This window comes from Hippopotamus amphibius, chromosome 10 (assembly GCF_030028045.1).
Source record: "Hippopotamus amphibius kiboko isolate mHipAmp2 chromosome 10, mHipAmp2.hap2, whole genome shotgun sequence".
NCBI lineage: Eukaryota > Metazoa > Chordata > Mammalia > Artiodactyla > Hippopotamidae > Hippopotamus > Hippopotamus amphibius.
Genome location: NC_080195.1, coordinates 5,737,897 through 5,758,079, shown reverse-complemented (window position 1 = coordinate 5,758,079; position 20,183 = coordinate 5,737,897). Strand labels below are relative to the sequence as shown.

Here is a 20,183-nt window from a genome sequence, read left to right as displayed (position 1 = left end):
TGCCACTAAGATTTCCACACGCTTAAGGATCCCAAGGCCACATTGAATTGTTACAAGTCTTCAGAAACAGTCCTCTGAAAAGTCATCTGCTTTCCCTTTAGTGGTTAACTTCCCATTTCCCTTGTCTAATGATGGCTTTGTCTAAGACACTTATTGTCCGTGACCCCAGTTGCTGTAACCGGAAGAGCCACACACCCAATCCCAGGACTCTTCTTGGTATCGCGTGGCTGCAGGGGAAGTGATGGGGGAGGGGTGCGTAAGGACTGCAGAAAGGAAACCGGCCCATGAAGACAGATCCTATCCATCTGGAGATGCATGTTCTTCAATTCTAGAGGACTGATTTACAGTCTTGGATAATTTGCCAATCTTCATTTTCTCTGCTTTTCTTGATGGACCTCATTCTATTTGAGGGTCGAAATTGGAATTCATCTGATTTTCTAAGTTGCTTATCTTTTCTCTCCGATTTCCATCTTCTTCTTTTTGTTCTTTGACATAGATTTCCGTTTCTTTGTCCTCTAGCCCATCCATTAAATTTTAAACTGCTGCTGTCATATTTTTATTTCATAAGAGCTTTTCATTTTTCTGCAGTTACCTATTTTTAGCATCCACTCTTATTTCAAGAATACAGTGTATTTAATTATATCCCAGGGGAATATAGGATTATGTGTGTGTGTGCATGTGGGCGTGTACGCACGCGTCAGCTGCCTGCTTTGTTTCTCATTTCTGTGAGCTCCTTTTGTGTTTATTTATTTTTGTTTCCTTCTTTCTAGTTGGAGGTGTTCCTCAAATACCTGGTGATCTTTTGTTGACCCTTTGTAATGAAGAGTGAACTCTTAGTAGTATGGTTGACTAAATAACAGGGAAAACTTTGCTTTTGTAAAACAAGTAAAATTACGAAATTAATATGGTTGTGTATTTAAAATATACATATTTAAAATGTAGCTATAACTACAATATATTTACTTATATAGGTATACATTGGTGCACTGACAAGAGAGTAAGCAGAATACTCAGAAGCCAAAAATAAAGTAAAAGAGTTGCTGAGAGGGGTAAGCAAGGCCGCTGTGAGCTAACGGCAGGCTCTGTGGCCACTTTGATGTTCTGGTCTCCTTGGCTTTATATGTGGTGTCCTGGGAGCAGGGACTAGGCCTGAGTTCCTAGGCAGAGAATCAACTTGAGATACACAGTACAAAAACCCAGAACTCTAATAGGCTTTTGTGAGAAGCTAAACCGCGAAAACAAATGAGACAAAACAAAAAATAAACAGAATACAGTAATGACAAAATTTCTGTGTAGGACAGAGAAAAATTACCTGTCCTTCACCCTGAGTGGGTTGAAGGGGGAAAAATGTCTCCTCAGAATCAGATACCACAGATCAGCTCTCCTGTGAGTTTGTGACCTTAATTTTTGTTACCTTTAGAGACTGAAAAACTCAAGTCTACATTTTAACATAAAGGAAATCACTGTAAATTCTAAAAGACTGTAATCCTATGAACCGTTTTCTCTAACAGCAATGCAATTAAGAAACAAACACAAAACACATTAAAAAAAAACAGGAAAAGTCTCATATATTTCAAAACAAACACAAAAAAATCAAAGAAAACAAATGCATAATAAATAATTATGTTTTGGAAACAAATCATAATAGGCTTTAGAAAATTCTTATAACTGAACAATAATGAAAAGATTACAAATTAGAACTTGTGGAATTCACTCAAGCGAACTTAGAAGGGAACTTTATCTCCTTAAATGTTTATACTAGAAAAGAAGAGAGACTGAAGATTAATAGCTCAGCATCCATCTCAAGACATGATGAAATGTAAAGCAAAATACACCTATAGAAAGTGAAAACGAAAGAGAAATTAAGAAAGCATAAGGTAATCGTGCAAAATGGGTTATTTGGAAAGAATAATAATATTGAAAAACCATTGGCATTATTGATCAGAATAGCCATGAGGGCTATTGGCTAAGTATTTATGGACCCCTTGTCCTGTGCAAACATGGTAGAATTGCATTTTTTATTTTGTGTGGTTGCGGGGAGGCATGTGACTGTCTAACCATTGGACTGTAAGTAGAAGTAGCATTATATTTATTTAATATCATTGCAGCCCCCGGTATTTGTCAGAGTGAGACTTTCCTGATTTATTTTTATTCTGATGTGATGACTGGCAATGCTCAAAGTAACATCCCTTTCATCATCTTGAGTTTCTGAATAGGCAGAGAACCCCACTACTAACCTTGGATGGAAATATCGTCTGAGTGAAAAATAAAATGTGATGTTTTAAGTCATTGATTTTTTTTTTGGTAGCAAACATGAAACAAAAACCATGCTATTCTGACTAATGCACTTTAAGAATAGAGAAAGAAAGAGAGAAAGAGGAGGAAAGAGAAGTGGGGGCAGAGAAGATGGATGGAAAGAGGAGGGGAGGGAGTTGAAATCACCAGGGAAAACAAAACTAAATATATGCAGATGATGAATAAGTGAAAAGCACTGTAAAAGTTACATAAAACTTCATCATAAGTTTTAAATCTTGTACAAAGTTTACAAATGCCTACAACATTGAACTTAGCAAAGAGACTTAAGAAGAAATAGAAAGCTTGATTAGTAACTAATTAGATCAGTAGTTAAACTTCTTCCTGTAAAGTATACAAGTAGCCTGGATGGTTTTACTGGCTAGTTCTACCAAATATTTGTCATGCAGCTAAACCTAATGCAAAACAACCCCAGGGTATAGAAAAAGGAGATCACCTTATAAGCTTGATTCCAAAGCAAGAAAGCAAAAATTAGATGTCAGTCACATTCATTAACGTGGACATCCCTGTCCTCACCCATTACGTTTTATATCCCATCATCTCATCTCATGTTCCTTTGTTTCAACTTCAGTCTATTTTATCACCACTGACTCCTTAGATTTTCCTCAAATACTCTATGCACACACCTGCCTCAGGACACTCGCATGTACTTTTCCTCTGCTGGAAACCCTCTGCTCTCAGAGAGCCTCTTGCCTGGCCCCTTTACCTCATCCCATCTTTTTAAAAAAGATGTATTACTTCTGCATCTTTTTTATTGTCTGTCTCCCACCTCTATAACGAGAGCAGAGATTTTTTTTTTCATTTGACTTACTTCCACAGCTCCAGCAATTAGCAAACTGCCTGGCACCTGGTGAGGGCCTGATACCTATTTGTAGAATGAACTGATACTTACAAAAGTATTGAACAAAATGTTAGCATGACAAATCCAGCTATGTATGAAAAAATACACTATGACTCAGTTGGATTTTTCTCAGGAATGCAAGTTTAGTTGAAAATTGAAATGGCAGATAAAAAGAAAAAACATAAAATTATTTCAACAGATGGAGAAAAGCCTGTTATGGAATTCAAAACTAAAGAGACCTTCTTTAATCAATAAACCAATAGCGAACATCACAGATAATGGTAAAGCAACAGGGTCAAGTCAAGACAAGGATCAGTAAAAAGGTATAAATAATGAAAAGAAAGAGACAAAACTCAAAATTTTCACAGATGGGATGATTATCAACACACGCTTAAATAATTCCCAGAATCAAAATAATTCAGAGTATCAAAAAAAGAATTTTGCAAAATTTCTAGATACAAAATCAGTATAAAAATACCATTCAGAACCCCAATAAAGCAAATTGTGGAATCAGACAAAATGGTTCTAAAATTTATATGTTCATGTAATAGGGCCATGAATAGCATGTACACATGGGGAAGATGAGCAAGTTGGGGGAATTTGCTACACCACGAATCAAGACACACTCCAAGGCCTGGGGATAGCCCAACAGACAATAGACCAATGGAACAGACTAGAGAGAGCCTAAGAACAGACTCAGACCTCTGTGGGTACTTGGTAATGACAAAGGTGATGTGGAAGGTTGGAAGAGAAAACATCAATTCATTGGTAGATGGTGCTGGGAAATTTATCAGTGAGAACATTGTTAGTCTCTTGTCAATCTCTCTTCCAGGTTCTGCCATGATGTTGGCCTCTTCTCAACTGGCTGTCTCTCATGCTCTCTTTCTTGTTATTTAGGGTCTTTTTCCTTTATTTATTTTGGTGCACTTGGTGGAGTGAACAAAGGCAAAGGCTTGTGTTGACTTCACAACATTTAAATGAAAGCAAATTAAGCATGTATCTCATTTTTAAAAGATATAGACTATCTCAAGAGCTTTTATTTTCTTTGAAATTTTTGGACACATGCTAATGTTTCAGAGTGTGTTGAAAAAAAATCTCATAATTTCTTTTTTTTGTATGTGGAAGTAAAAGCATAGTGTTAATTCATTATGAGAAAGTACAAGCAGGAACTAGATATGAGAAATGCTTCTTTGTGTTTACAGGTATATCTATAGCATGTAAATTCTGGGATCGGTATTTCAACCATCAGCTCTCTTTGAGAATCAAATCTCATCATGTCTAACATTGAAAATGTTTCCTGTGCAAAGTAATTTTATTGTTTTTAATTGAGTGTTTTCTCAAGAAAGGTATTTTATCCAGTGCCAACACTCCACTTCCTATGCTTTCACTGATATTCATTTAATAGAGTGGTTTCTCATTTGAGGTGCAGTAAAAACACGGTGATGGGTGGCAGCAGAATCCTCAGCCTTAAAAGATGATTGCTGGGAGCATATCCCAGCCGGTGCACGGTTGCTATGGTAACCCTGCTGCTCTGCCAAGGCTGTCTCACTGTGGGAGGAAAGAGGCTCCGCCAGCAGCTATGTGGGATTCTGGCAGCTGGAGAGAATACTGAAATGGGGCACTGGCTCCCCAGATGGGAGTTCTGAGAGCTTTCTTGAAAATCCAATAAGCACCTCAGGCCCCACGGAAGAGTCTGGGTAATTAGAATCCAGCCCATTATGGGTGCAAAATGTGCGTGAGGAGGTCCTTAAAGTTTCTTACTTTGAGTAAAAGTTTCGCAGAGGATCAGGGCTGAAATGGAAAGACTCTAGCCTCTCCCGGCAGTAATGGAGGTTTAGAGGAATTTGTACTTATCCGTAGGTGTAGTGTAATCCTGAGGGATTTAAATGACAGCATTTAAATAGAAAGCAAAAGAAACATTTCTATTTAATTTGGAGATCTTAAACTCATTCGTCAATGGCTGTTAAGGCTTGTCAGTTTGGGTTTACTCAGTATTGAAATTTGTCTCATGTTTTTCTACATTTAAAAGGCAGTACTCAATTAAAACTATACTTAATCCTGTAGACTCTGACACTAATCCCCTCCCCTCCCACGCAGCATATATAGTCTAGGTAAGGAGGCTTGCTTACATGGAGGTTAGTATTGGTCCAACTAAACAACAGAGAAAACACGAAATAAGCGGGAACTGACTCTGAATTGGTAACAGGATGAATCAGAAGTCCTTGACGGCAGTTCGGTGCCCAGCAATGGCCTTGCACTTCCTTTGTGCTGTCACCCTCATTCTGATTTGATCTTTGCTCTGTTAAAAGCTTTAGGTGTAGGGTCAGCAAAGGGAATTCCTACCTATGAAGGTGGTGTTTGGACTCTTTCCTGTATATTTGACTCCTATTCTTAAGGGTGTTATTGGATGCTTTAATCTGGTTTTGACACCTCGGTATCTGCGGTAGAGATCCCACACATTTAGATTCTCCAAGAAACATAAGGAGAAAAATCACAGAAGACTGGGATGTGAGGTCTGGCGGCTGTTTGGGACACTTGCCAAAATTAGGAGTAACTCTTCTTTGGGTTGGTACCACTTTTTTTTTTTTAATTTTTAAATGATTAATAAGATGAAGATTTTACAACATGGAGAGACAGAGACTCATCCAAAGATTTTTCTACTACGCTGTTAATCTCCACTCAAAACTGTGTTCAATGACATTCAGATACTACGCACACCGGTCTCACCTATCTGCCAGTGAGATTTCTTCCTATCACACGAAGTGTCAAGCTGTTCTAACCCTTTCTACTTTCCTGCATTGTGTGTGTGTATCGTGTGTGTTATGTGTGTCAGGGCAGCAATGTTCAGGAAATGATTCTTCTTGTACAAGCAAGAGCTATGGAAGTGGGGAGGTATCCACACTTCTTTTTTTTAACCTCTTCTGGGACAGGCTAGATGATCCGTAGTTCTTTTAAGAAGGTTAGTTCAATGATCAATATGAAAATAGCAGACCAGCCCACCCTCTGAAAGTAGAGTTACTTCACACGGGAACTTTGCAATTACTGCACGTTTCTTATGTTGTTATAAACATATATGCATTACAGATAAAACACACATAGATCTTCCCATGACTTAATTATGTAAAATACATAACAATCTGTTTTCCAATGTCATTTGTCATTTGTTTCTGAAGATATGAAAAGTCCATTACATAGAAAGAGTTTGAGAAGTTTCAGCATTATAAAAGAAAATTTGATGAGAAATATCCAAAAGGAGAGAAATAGGGGGAAATCTTTGGAATAGGATGTGTGGGGCAGTGGTGAGGACAGAGGTGAAATTGACATCCCATAGGAGTTCCTCTTAGTTGTCCATCCTCTGACCTAAACTGTCCTTTCTCACCAGTGTCTGGAAAACATTATCTCATCAGTGTTTCTTATTGTAAAACATAAGTACTTCAGTGTTTCTAGTTAATCCCTTAGAAGAAGATACCTAACAGCTTAGAAAATTCTGATACTTATTTTGAATATTAACAACCAAGGTTATCTGATGTTTCAGACTGGTTTAAAGCCATATTTTGAAAAATGAAAGACTAAAATGATGTAACTTCAAAAAGCAAAAATAACTACTGTGGTCAAACAATTTTTGAAAACCATATTACAACACAGTAATACTTAACATTAATAATAGTTAAAATTACATCCAATGATGGTAGATGTAACATTTACTGAGTAGTTACTCTGTCATGCACTATTTTATTTTTTTATTAATTTTTATTTGCGTATAGTTGATGTACAATGTTGTGTTAGTTTCAGGTGTACAGCAACGTGAATCAGTTATACGTATACATATATCCAGTCTTTTTTAGCTTCTTTTCCACTATAGGTCATTACAGAGTATTGAGTAGAGTTCCCTGTGCTCTACAGCAGGTTCTTATTAGCTCTCTGTTTTATAGATAGTAGTGTGTCTGTGTCAGTGCCAGTCTCCCAATTTGTCTCTCCCCTCACCCTTTCCACCTTGGTAACCGTAAGTTTGTTTTCTAATCTGTGACTGTATTTCTGTTTTGTAAATAGGTTCATTTGTACCATTTTTTTAAAGAACTTTTATTGAGATACGATTGACATACAAAAAACTGCATATATTTAAAGTGTACAATTTGATATTTTTTTCTCATTAGTAATGTATATATGGCAATCCCAATCTCCCAATTCATCCCCCCCACCCCGCCCCCTGCTTTCCCCACTTGGTGTCCACATGTTTATTCACTACATCTGTGTCTCTATTTCTGCCTTGCAAACGGGTTGCTTTGTACCATTTTTCTATATTCTGTGTATATGTGCTAGTATACGATATTTGTTTTTCTCTTTCTGACTCACTTCACTCTGTATGACAGTCTCTAGGTCTATCCATGTCGCTGCAAATGACATTATTTCGTTCTTTTTTATGACTAACAGTCCATTGTATATACATACCACATCTTCTTTATCTAGTCATGCACTATTTTCTGTACCACACTCATTTAATGCTCGCAAGAACCATTTGAGGGAAAGTTTTACTGTCACCTTTTTACAACTGATGAATTCAAAAGAATAAAGTTGCCCCAAACACACAGTGGTGAGTCAGGATTCTAACCTGTCCAGGTGTCTCATCTCTACCGTGCCAGTATCTTTCTCATTTTGTATTTACCAGGCACCACAGCAAAAAATAGACTTTGCATTATGAGTCACTGCAAAAGTAACAAACATAACTACCTGAGCTCAAAAGATTCTAAAATAATTTGCCTTCCTACATGCAATGCACACAGATATTGTCTATTTTCTTTCACTTTTAAAATTTGCTGCTCACAACTCAGCTGGATTCATACACTCTGACAGGTTTTGACTCACTGTTTAAAAGGTACACGCAGGGAGTTCAAAAGAATAAATATCATGGAAATAAAAACTTAAGCATGTGAAATTTGAGAGCCGTGGAGTCAACATAGAATGATATGTGTGCATGTGCAGGGAAGATTCATTACCACAGGAAACCTGGGCCAGGAAGGAAGGGCTTCTGTGGTTTGTGGGTAGGAGAGGAAGCCCTCAGCGGAAGTAATCATTCTCTTGTCTGTGGAGGATGGGCTTATCGTTAAGAAACTTGATTTCTATACCTTCCAGGACACCCTAGGGCTTGATTTACGTGGTTGAACTGATGTCATCTATAAATGCAAATATGTTTTCCATAATACTTAAGATTGGAAAAAAGTTTAATTAGGTTAACAAAAATATGACTTTCTAACCTGTTTTCTGTTGGTCTTCCGCAGGGTGTTTTGAGTGCTGTATTAAATGCCTGGGAGGCATTCCCTATGCTTCTCTGATCGCCACCATCCTGCTGTACGCTGGCGTTGCCCTGTTCTGTGGCTGTGGCCATGAAGCCCTTTCTGGAACTGTCAACATCCTGCAAACCTACTTTGAGATGGCCAGAACTGCGGGAGACACATTGGACGTCTTTACCATGTAGGTCATTCTGGTATCACTTCTTAGTTTGAGAATGTATGTGTACAGTGCTGTGTGTTGAATAAACAGGGATCTACAGTTAAATGAGGCAGTGTTTTATAGAAGAAAAAAGTACTATTAGGGTATATACGTCAGTCAGAAGAACACTGACCTTTACCATGAATACAGGAAGGTACACGGCAGAAGATCAGAGGCCAGCTTAATCTGGACTTAAGTTGTGTTTTAATTTGACTGCAAAGTTTTATCCAAAATTCTTTGATGCCATACTTGCATTTCTCCTGCTCTTCTAATTTGAGCAGAGGCTGTTCTAATAAAATAGAACAGAATATAGAATCAGAGCTGGGTGTAAGTGTATATACTCTGCTGCTGATTCTAAGAAAATCACCCAAACTCTACAGCTACTCCCAACTTTTTAAAACTTTTAACTCAACCATGGGTGTGATATCATCATTCTTTCTAGCCTCCTAGACATGATGTGATACCTAAGTGAACGTTGTGAAAGGTTCTTATTAAGTGAAAGAATAAAACATAAGAAATGTTGACACCTTTTTACAAGCGCCAATTATGCTTAAAATGTACATTTTAACCATCAGTGTAAACTCCAGGGATCACTGAATTATGATGATGTTAATATTTTTTAAATACTTAGCTCAGACATAGTCTGGAAATAGAAAAGAGTTTGGTGTTCAAGTGTCAGTCCCTTGTTGCTTAATTTTACAGAGAGCAAAAGTTTAAGATTGAATTACAGAGGAATTTTTTCCAAATAAATTCCCAATTCAGGTCATTTATCAGCGATTTCTTTTATTTTCCACAAAAATAAGATAAATTATTTATTCACTTTATTTTATAATCCCAGCTGATAGTAAACTCTCTATGGCAGTAACCACTGTGTTGTATATTGCCCGTACAACTTCTTAAGTTTATTTCATGCTTCTGGAGACTATGTGATTATAATGTGTTTCATGTTGCTTTATTTTGTTATTCTCAATAAATACAAACCTTCTTAATTTGTATATACGTCTTTCTGGAATGAGATGCTTCTAGAGTTAGAAACCTTAGTGGTTATGTGGCTGGTTAGGATGACTTTGCTTCTTACTCTCACCACTCCACCAAAAAGAGCTTAATCACGTTTCTTACTCAATTCCTTCTGACAGGATGTAATTGTAACCTAAGACCCTAATCTAAGACAACTTTTAGTCACCCTGGACAACGTTCTAGATAGAAGACAGCTTTTCTCCAACTCCAGTATCAGAGGATATATCGTATTGCTAAATTTTTTAAATAATCCACCATTCACAGGCAGATTGTCTTGAACCGAGTATTGCTCATAAACTGTATTTGCTATTTTATTCATTAATGTCTGAGTTCTGTGAAGATGAACAGTGAAAAGAGGTGGACCTTCCCAGCAAGTAACAGAGCGAGAATTCCCTGCTCGCGGGCTGCAGTGCACGTCCCCTGGCACATCATGATAGCAGAACTTCTAGGAGAAGAAAAGTTGAAATAATTCATGTTTATATAAAATATATTGGCACTTAAAATTTGGGAGGGATTGGTCATTAGAGAAGAAATCTAACAAAGCAAGTGTATGATAATGGGACCCCACCCATCGCCACACACACACACACACACCCACACACACACGCACACATATCCACACACACACATCCACACACACATCCACCCCCCCCACACACACATCCACACACACACACGCACAGTGATTAAGAGGAGGTGGCTGTGCATTAGCCACTCAGATAAGAAGTCGTTTAAACACAGTCTTGAACTCTGAAGCATCAGTTTAGAGCTTTATCAAAGTCACTGACAAATGGAAATGAAGAATTAATAGTAAATTTTAAAAATCATGAGAAAAGGAGACAAAGGAAATATACCCCTGTATTTCCCGGTATAACTTTCTATGAGAAATTAGTTCTGAAAATTTAGCATTATCCATTAAATCAAATTTTTAAACCCGTAGTAGGCAGTTTATCAGTTTCCATGGAAACAAATATATAGCCCGAATTGATCCTTGAGAGTTTATGAATGACATCATCATTTGGAATAGAATTAAGCTATCTGAAAATACTTTGGATTATTTCAGGTTAGTTTGCAAAGAGCCTGAAGAAGATGATTGCATGGGTATATTTTAATGTGATAATACTGACATTTTCTTTTCAGTTTTATCTCAGCCTACACTGGACAAAGTATCTTTTCACTGTGCATTATTTTAAGCTACCACAGATGTCCTTAAAATCTACAGAATCTCTATATTTAGGCTGCATCCAAATTGCTAACTTTGGTTATAGAATAGAAGTTTGTAAGAAATGAGAAGCTTAATAACTGGCATGGGACGATTGTATAAATCTATCAGAAACCAATGGTCAGCGTGTTTATTTGACATTTAGACAACAAACCGTAATAGATCATGGACCTCGACTAAAGCTCTGAAGGGTAGTACATGTGGGAGTTCAGCAGAGAACTCAGAGCTCATATACTTAACCTGGAACTTTTACCTTGGATCTCGTATATTGGGAGTTAAATGTGAAATCAATAATGCATCTTTGGCATGGGAAGAATACCACTTTGATTGGAGTTAAAGCAAATGCTCTCCCTGTTGGCAAACAGTTCATGAAAACACGGAGGGAAGATGTGTACCGGCAGCTACTGGGTAGGATTAATGCCAAACAGTACATTCAAAGTCACAGAGCGGCTGAGAGGAGGTAGCGTTTACTCTACGTGGGGCTGCCTTACAGGGGTATTAGCGGACTAGGTACGGTGAGGGGCAAACAGGGGAAGTAAAATCAGGACTTAGGACGCAGACGTGAATGAGAGGTGTGTTTGCAGGCACTACAGCTTCCTTGGAAATAAGCTAGGTAAGTTTGGAGAAGAATGTGTAAGAGAATGATTATGAAGAAAAGACTTGTTGGCCAGCTTTAGTAGTTTACAGGGTCTGTGTCTTGTCTCCCTAGTTCTCAGGCTTGATTCAACCAAATTAAGCGCTCCTGCCGCATATACTTATAGAGGAAAAGGAACCTGTTCTCTGCGTGTGTGAACTGAGAGGTCAAATGAATTGCCCAAGACCCTGTCTTCCACGCATGGTCTTCAGGACTCCCTTCTTTATCTCAGCTTCTCTCTCTGTCTGTCCACTGCCTCCCTCCTCTTAAACACGCACACCTGTCTCCACGTGGTCAACAGCCAAGTCTACAGGGGGTGAGGATGAAGGGCAAACACACTGGAATATGCCTATTCCTTTTCATGAATCATCCTCCTAGCATGTAAAACCAACTTCTTATAAATAAGTTTGCAAATAATATCCATTCTCATGCAATCTGTATTTTAGACATATAATTCTAACACCAAGAGCCGTCCCCCATAGAAGGTGATCTGAAGTGTAGCATCTTCGGCTCATGTCACCCATTAAGTCATTTTGTCATACTCCATTTGAGATGCAGGGACCTGCATAGAGAGAGAAAAGAGTACATTTTGCAAATATCTTGTGACTCATTGATATGTTTAAGTATCACTCTGTCCCTCCTCATCTACTTGGTTTCCCAAAAGCTTTCTGTCCCTTAATCTATCGGTGTAGTCCTACAAGTCCATGCTCATTGTTGGCTCCAAAGTGTTGTGACAGTGAGTGCCCCCATTAGGATATTCCTACTCTCAACTACAATCTCTATTGGCTGGACGCAGCCATGGGCTGCCAACACTGCACACAGGTCGCTACTCTCCGCTTCACGCAATGTGATGAGCAGATCTGTTTTCTGATTTGTGATTTACTTTCTTCTCTGTGAGCCCTTTGCCACAGTTATGTTATTGTGCCCCTAGAGTTTGCCTGATGACTGCCCAAGACGTAGGATAGGCATTCTACTTCTGCAAAGCAGATTTGTGTGGAACAGTGAAATACAGAAACTGTTTAGAATATTAGATATCAAACAGTCCAAACCATGAAGTTTTCTAAGTGACTTGGCCTCTTGAACAACTCTCCTGAGACTGAGCAAGGGACAGCCTTATTCACACGCAAAAAACCCTGCAATTTATTAGACAGGGATTGGATTTTGGTTTTGACAAATTATAACAAGAATCCAGGATCTGGGACCATTGATTTCCAGTGTAAATTTATTTTATTTTCAGAGTTTTATGATTGTGACCAGAGGTCAATGCATCAAAAACTGAATTTACTAGATAGTGAATTCTTTGAGATTTAATGCACACATAAAAAGTATTCCCTGTTTGCCTGAACAAAAGCAGGCAGTAAGCTCAGATAAAACAGATACATTGCTTTTGCTCTCAGCTATCTTCATGTGCATGTAAATCTCTAAAGCTGCTTGTAGTTCATGTTTATACCTTAGAAGTTAGTGAAATGGGAAGTAGTTATCAAAATTTTAGTGGATGGGAGTGAAAAAGGGGAAAAATGCAGGAATTCATGGCAAGACAACACCAGTTGCATTAGGTGGGCAGAGATCACAGCAGTGTGCAAACTCTCTGTTCTGACCTGGGGGTTGACAATGAAACCAGGTTGCTGAGGTCTTCTACTTACAAAACTTTGGAAGGTGAGACAAATTAGTATCGACATGAGATTATTGACAGTCTTGGAGAGTCCAAATCATTTCAGTCCTAGCTAGAACCTAGTTTAGAAAGCCATACTGAATGTCTAATTACTGATATGATAAATGGTGAGCATCTCCTTAGGCACTATTTCAGCCCAGCTAGTAGTCCTCAGATGAATGTTTTTTAAAACCCACTAATCTGAAACAACAACAACTCAAATACATAACCATGAAGGATTTAAACAGACAACTTAGTGTGGTGGGTAAGAGCACTGGTTCTGGGGTCAAAAGCCCTGCTTTGTTTCCTGTGGTCTCTGCCCCTTTCTACCCATCTTACCTTGGACAAGTTAAGGAACCTGTCTGCCTCAGTCCCTCATCAGTAAAAGGGACTGACTAACGCTGCCTCCATCTCAAAATTGTTACAGGATAAAAGGAGTTGCTATTTTAAAACAATAATAGCAGGGTTGGCACATGAAAAGCTCTGTAGGACTGTTGATGAAAGTGATGGTGATGATAATGGTGGTGATGGTGGCTATGAACTTGATGGTGGTGTCTTCCCTGAAAACTTATTACACTTTTCATGCCACTATCATGCTTCCTGAAGTCTGTTTGTCCCTGGGCACACCCTATGTACCAGAATACTCTTACTAATTTACTGTTTGACCACAGTAGGTGAGCACCTGAGTAGTGTCACACTGAATTAGAATTCAAAATCTAATTTCTGTTCTCTTTTTTGAAACCCAGGAATACAGCAACTCTGGAAAACATATTTACAAATAAGGACATCTTGATTTCATTCAAATAATATTTGAAGGGTTGTCAGGGAAAAGGAAATTTGCTTTGTTCTTTGTGGTTCAGAGAAAGAGATTTGGCTCAATGGATTTCAATTCATAGATTTTTTGTCTCAGAATATAGAACTTTTCAAAAAGTCATAGTTTTCAAAGAGCACAAGGGCTACCTTGAAATGTAGTGATTTGTCTGTCAGTTAAGGTACTTAGACAAGGCTGGTAATGAACCTCCAGTTCTGAGATGCTTACCATCTATAATTCACTTGCCAAACCTTAGTCTTCTTTATTCAAGAACAGCTACTTTAGGATTAGTGCTTATTTCAATATTCAGATTATTGTAAATATCAATTATGGAAATATATTTAAAACTCCTTGAATTTATTATATTTCTACAATATTCTTGTTTTCAAATATTCAGATATTCTTCAGGTCAATCATTTGTCTGGTTTGTCTTTTAATGAATTCATTTACTCAGCAAAAATTACAGGGTTATACCATGTGCCAATCACGGTGCTAATCTTTAAGGATACAAAGTAGAACAAGACAAATTATTTTTCCTCTCGTACTGACATAGGAAAGACATGTCAGCAAAGTGCCAGACACATTAGACTCAACAGATATGAATCAGATAATAGTAGTTAGTACTTGACCTGATTTCTAGGACGTGTCAGGTTAATGAAGTAGAGAGAGTTGCGGAGCTACGATTATTAATACTACGTGGCATTGGCACAGACATGCATATAAGTACTTATAAGTACATGTAAAATTATGTTCCTACTCTCATTTTTACCAAAAATTTTTCAGATGAATTTAAAGTTAAAATTTAAGAGTAAACTAATTTGTAAAAGCTAGAAGAAAATATAGATTTAAGATTTTACTTACTGTGGGGCAAGAAGTATGTAAGCAATGTAAGAAATCAAAAGGAAAAAATGTAGAGATTTGACATAATATAAATTAAATTTTACTCATTAAAGTGTTATAAAAAATTAAAAGATGTGCAAAAACTGAGAAATATATTTACCACTTACATAATGAAGATTTCCTAATTTTGAAAAACAGATTAAATTCAACAAAAAGATACATATTCTAGTAGAAAAATTGGCAAAGCATAAAAACATATTTCTTAAAGAATACATATGATTAATAGCTTGTAAATATATGTTCATCCACACTACTAAAGCAAGAAAATTAATTAGAATGATAATATCATTGCCTTTTAACTATCAATTTATTAGAAGAATTGAATGGTAATACTCAGTATTTGGAAACACAGAATAAGCCCTCTTACTCGTTATCAATGCATCTTTATTTTGGCACAAACTTTCTGGACACCATTTTCACACTACATACTTAAAAATTTCTAGGAATTTATCCCAGGGAGACAACCTACACTACCCAAAGAGTTATCTTAAGTAACGCTTGTAATAGAGATGCGTAGCTTCCTATCACTGCTGTGTAACAAGTTACAAGCGCTTTAGTGGATTAGAAAAACACACATTTATTATTTTTTTGCAGTTCTGGAGGTCAGAAGTCTGAAATGGGTCTTACTGGGCTTATTGAAATGGGGTCAAATCAAGGTATTGGCAGGACTGCACTCCATCTGGAGGCTCTCGGGGAGGGTCCGTGTTTTCACTGTTCCACCTTCCAGGAGCCACCTGCATTCCTTGGCTCATGGCCCCCTTCCTCCTTCAAAGCCAGCAGTGGAGCATCTTCAGATGGCTCTCTGAATCTGACCCTGACTTTCCTGCACCTCTCTTTTCCTAATTATTGGGACCCTGTGATTATATAGCACAGGATAATCTCTGAATCTCAAAATCATTAATTTAATCACATTTGCCAGGTCCCATTCACCAAAGTAAATACTCATAGCTTCTGGAGATTAGATGTGGTCATCTCTGGGAGTGGCATTAGTCTTCCTACCACTCAACAGAAGTAGAGATGTGGTAAAATATGTCATACCTTCAAATAATAGACTTTAAAGTCATAATCTTTAAAAAAAATCTTGATAAAACCATGTAACAGTATCATGGGATTAATTGTAATTCATATAAAAAATTGGGAGAATAAACAGTGACCAGTCTGTGTGTTTCTGGTTTCATTTTCATTTTTTCTACAATGAGCACAGATTGCTTTTAAAATCAGTAAAGCAGTGGTTTACAGAAACATTGTCAAATTTGAAAGTTTGCATTTAGAAAGGACGTTAAGTACTTTCATTATTTCCTTTAGAAGTAAGATAATATGGATTCTTGCTTTGTAAACCAAAAGTAGTGTAGTAAAGGTAAGACTTCTTATGATTCTCCGCTATTTGATCCTACAGAGAACATATAATCACTGACTTCATTACCAGAGGGTTACTACTGCATTTTGTTGACTATCATTGACAGGAAACTCCTCTTTATAGAGAATAAGAGTTTAATTTTCCAAATGTCATATTTGAAATTCTTTGTTAAATTCATATATTGCATGTTTATAGAAAAAGAGTACATTTGTGTTAAAACAGAGGGATTCAAGCCAATGAGATAATGTTAAGTATATTATAATTTAAATATTTGATGATTTAATTTTAAAATGCATTTTGGAATGTAACATTAGAAAATGTCCATCCTCAGGTTGTTGGAAGAAAAACTTTTGAGTTTTTGAATGTCAAGAAATTAAACATCCAGCTTGAATAAAGTACAGCTTGTGGCAAGCTGAATAAGGACCGCCCCCTCTCCCCCAAAGATATCTAGAACCTAGTCCTGGACCTGAGATTTACTTTATATACAAGAGACTTTGAAGTCAGGATTAAGGATCTTCAAGTGTGGTGATCCTCCTGAATTCTCCAGCTGAGGCCTAATTCCAAATACAAGTATCCTTATAAGAAGGCAGTGGAGAGATATCTGTCCAGGGAAGAAGGCATTGTAACTGTAGAAACCAGGTGCGATTTACTGGCTTTGAAGATGGGGAAGGATCACTAGCCAAGGGAGGCACAGAATGCGGCTCTAGAAGCTGAAACATACAAGGATGCTGTGCCCTAGAGTCTCAGGAGGAAGTGAGGCTTGCCTACACCTTGATTTCAGCCCAGCAAAACTGATTTCAAACTTCTGACCTCCAGAACTGGAAGAAAATAGATGTGTCTTAAGCTGCCAAGTTTGTGGTAATCTGTTGGAATAACCGTAGAAAATGAATCAATAGCTACACCCTTTTACTCCAGTACTTACTATCAGCTACTCTTACACAGTGTTTGAGCTAAATTTCAGAAAGATAAAAGCAAAGGGTTTGTGATAGCTGTGTAATTGTCATCAATAATTTGCAATTATACTTCTAGTGTAAATAACCAGACGATGTACACATGAACTTTAATTGAATTAAACATGAATTTAGAAAGAGTAATGTCAGCAAGGTGCTGGATAGAAAGTCCCAATGCTTGTTCCCACAGAGAAACACCAATTTATCAGTGATGTACAGACCCAAATACCTTTATTCCCAGTTAAGAAGTTGCAGTATCCCAGACAAACACAATGCCAAGAACAACCACGATGAAATGGGTAAGACGGCCAATTTCATTTAACCTGCATCAGTCCCTAACCCCAAGCCAGGGCCAGGTGAGAATGCCCTGGATCATGACTTCTCCTTTGAGGAGGAAGAGTGGAGCATTCATCCAATGTTCTGGCTTTCCTGAGGGCTGCCCAAGGGACTGGTTTCGGTTTTGCGCTGACAAAGCAGGTGCCTAACTCAGGGCGCTGATGGGGACCTGGCATACTTTGGATGCTAGCTGGCCTCCGAGAACAAGAGAGATCAGGACAGCTTGCTAGTGTGGAACCAGAACTTGCTGTGTTGCAGGCACAAAAGAAGCAAGATTATGAGATCCTGAAAAAAGATACCAGTAAGCCTCTCTAGTTGAGTAAATTAGAGGCCTTTAGAAGTCACATTCCCACCAAAAGTTTTTAGAGGCCCCCACAATGCCTAGCCCGGTTGACTAGTGAGGGTCTCCTTCTGTACAAAGCCAGTTCCTTAAAGACTGGCAGAGGTAGCTGCTTTTTCAAATGCATGGACCCCAATCCTAAGTTATGAGACACATGAAGAAGCAGGGAAACATGACCAGAACAGAGGGGCAAAATTAATCTCCAGAAACTAATTGTAAGTAAACAGAGTTATGTGATTACCTGACAAAGAATTCTAAAAATTGCCGTAAAGATGCTCTATGAACTCAGGACAACAATGCATGAACAAAATTAGAATACCAACAAAAAGATAGAAAATATTAAAAAAAAGCAATTTTGGAGATTGAATAAATGAACTGAAAAATTCACTAAAGGGGTTCAAAATCAGGTTGATAAAGCAGAAGAATCGGCAGGTTCAAAGACAGATCATTTGAAATTATCCAGTCAGAGGAACAGAAAGAAAAAGGAATGGAAAAGAGTGAAGAAACCAAAGGGCCTTTGGGACCCCCTCAGGTGGACCAACATATACATTATGGGAGTCCCATAGGAGAAGAGAGAAAGGGCAGAAAACGTATTTAAAGTAATAACAACAGAAAACTTCCCAGATCTGGATAGGGAAATGAACATCTAGGTTTAAGAACCTCTGTGGACTCTAACTCATGAATTGAAACAAATCCCCACCAAGACATATTATAATCAAATTGTCAAACGTGAAAGAATTTTGAAAGCAGCAAGAGAAAAACAACTTGTCCCCTACAAGAGAAACCCCGTAAGACTGTCAACGGATTTTTTGGCAGAAATCTTGCAGGGCAAAGGGAGTAGGATGTTGTATTCAAATTGCTGAAAGAAAGAAATTGTCAACCAAGAATAAATGTTATATCTGCCAAAACTGTCCTTCAAATATGAAGGTGGAATGAAGAATTTCCCGGAGAAAAATAAGCTGAGGGAATTTATCACCACTAGACTTGCCGTACAAGAAATGGCAAAGGGAGTTCTTCAACTTGAAATGAAAGGATTTTAAACAGCAACACAAAAGTCTGTGACAGTCTAAAGCTCACTGGTAAAGGTAAATATATAGAAAATACAGAATACTGTAATACTGTAATAGTAGTGCATAAATCACTTTAAGTTCTCACATAGACATTAAAAGACAAAAGTATAAAAAAACTATAAAGTATGTTAATGGGTTCATAATATAAAATGATGTGATTTGTGACATCAGTGACAGAGTATGTGGGAGAGAAGTAATAAAAGTGTGAGGTATGTGTGTATGGTTGAATTTATCAGTTTAAACTAGATGTTAACTATAAGATGTTTCATGTAAGCCCCATGGTAAAAACTGCAAATAAAATACCTATGGAAGAAATATAAAAGAAAATAAGGAAGAAGAAAAACATGTCACTACAAAAAAAAAAATGAATGACATAGTCTACTTTTTGTGTCTTTCAGGGATATTTTACAGTTTCACTCATGTAACTTTTGAGCATTTCTTGCTAAGGGAAGGGAGGATGGTTCAGGGAACGAGGAAGAAACTTACAAACATGAAAAACCCTCCTCAACAAATACTAGAAGTGGCAGAACAGAATGTACACGCATTAGGCATATAAAGCAAAAATGTTTTACAATCCAGCCTTCATTATGAACATAAATTTTCCATAGCTTTCCTCCCAAAGGAACCCTGAGCACCTGGGCGTCAACTGCGGCACATCAGCCATGAAGTTATTGAGCTAAATCACTGCGTCTTTTCTTCCCAGGATTGACATCTTCAAGTATGTGATCTACGGCATTGCAGCTGCGTTCTTTGTGTACGGCATTCTGCTGATGGTGGAAGGTTTCTTCACCACCGGGGCCATCAAAGATCTCTATGGGGATTTCAAAATCACCACTTGCGGCAGATGTGTGAGCGCATGGGTATGTTATCTGTCTATGCTCGGAGATTAATGTGGGTGTATTTCAAGAGCACACAGGTGTTCGTGTTTCACCTGCCAAGAATTGAAGTATTTTTTTTAACACAGTAACATTCCCTCCCCGGAGGCTGTTTTAAATCTTAATAATAATATTTTCAAAATTAAGATTCTTCCATGTGAAAATTCAGGTTCAAATTCTCAAATCATACGCAACACACCTCGTGTTGCTTCTAGAGGCAGCAAACTGTTGATTGATTTATGATTTTTTTTTTCCCAAATGGCTCTGGGCTTCCCATACAATATTTAGAAAAACAGAAAAAGCCATCTGCAATTTATAACGACGCATGTCTCTCCTCCTTAAATACGTTTCTGTATTTTACTGTAAATTTGGGTGGGAA

At 37.7% G+C, this 20,183-nt stretch overlaps 1 protein-coding gene across 4 annotated transcripts in view; it reads left to right on the top strand.

Moving 5' to 3' along the window:
* Positions 1–20,183, top strand: part of GPM6A (glycoprotein M6A) — a 262,782-nt gene that overhangs the window by 219,368 nt on the left and 23,231 nt on the right. For all 4 annotated transcript variants that reach the window (XR_009047802.1, XM_057697891.1, XM_057697892.1 and 1 more), the window contains exons 2-3: positions 8,431–8,623; positions 19,633–19,789. Coding sequence is in view for 3 of the 4 variants with exons in the window: in XM_057697891.1 (XP_057553874.1) it covers positions 8,431–8,623; positions 19,633–19,789 (350 nt within the window). In the remaining variant the exon portion in view is untranslated. The remainder of the gene's footprint in view (positions 1–8,430; positions 8,624–19,632; positions 19,790–20,183) is intronic.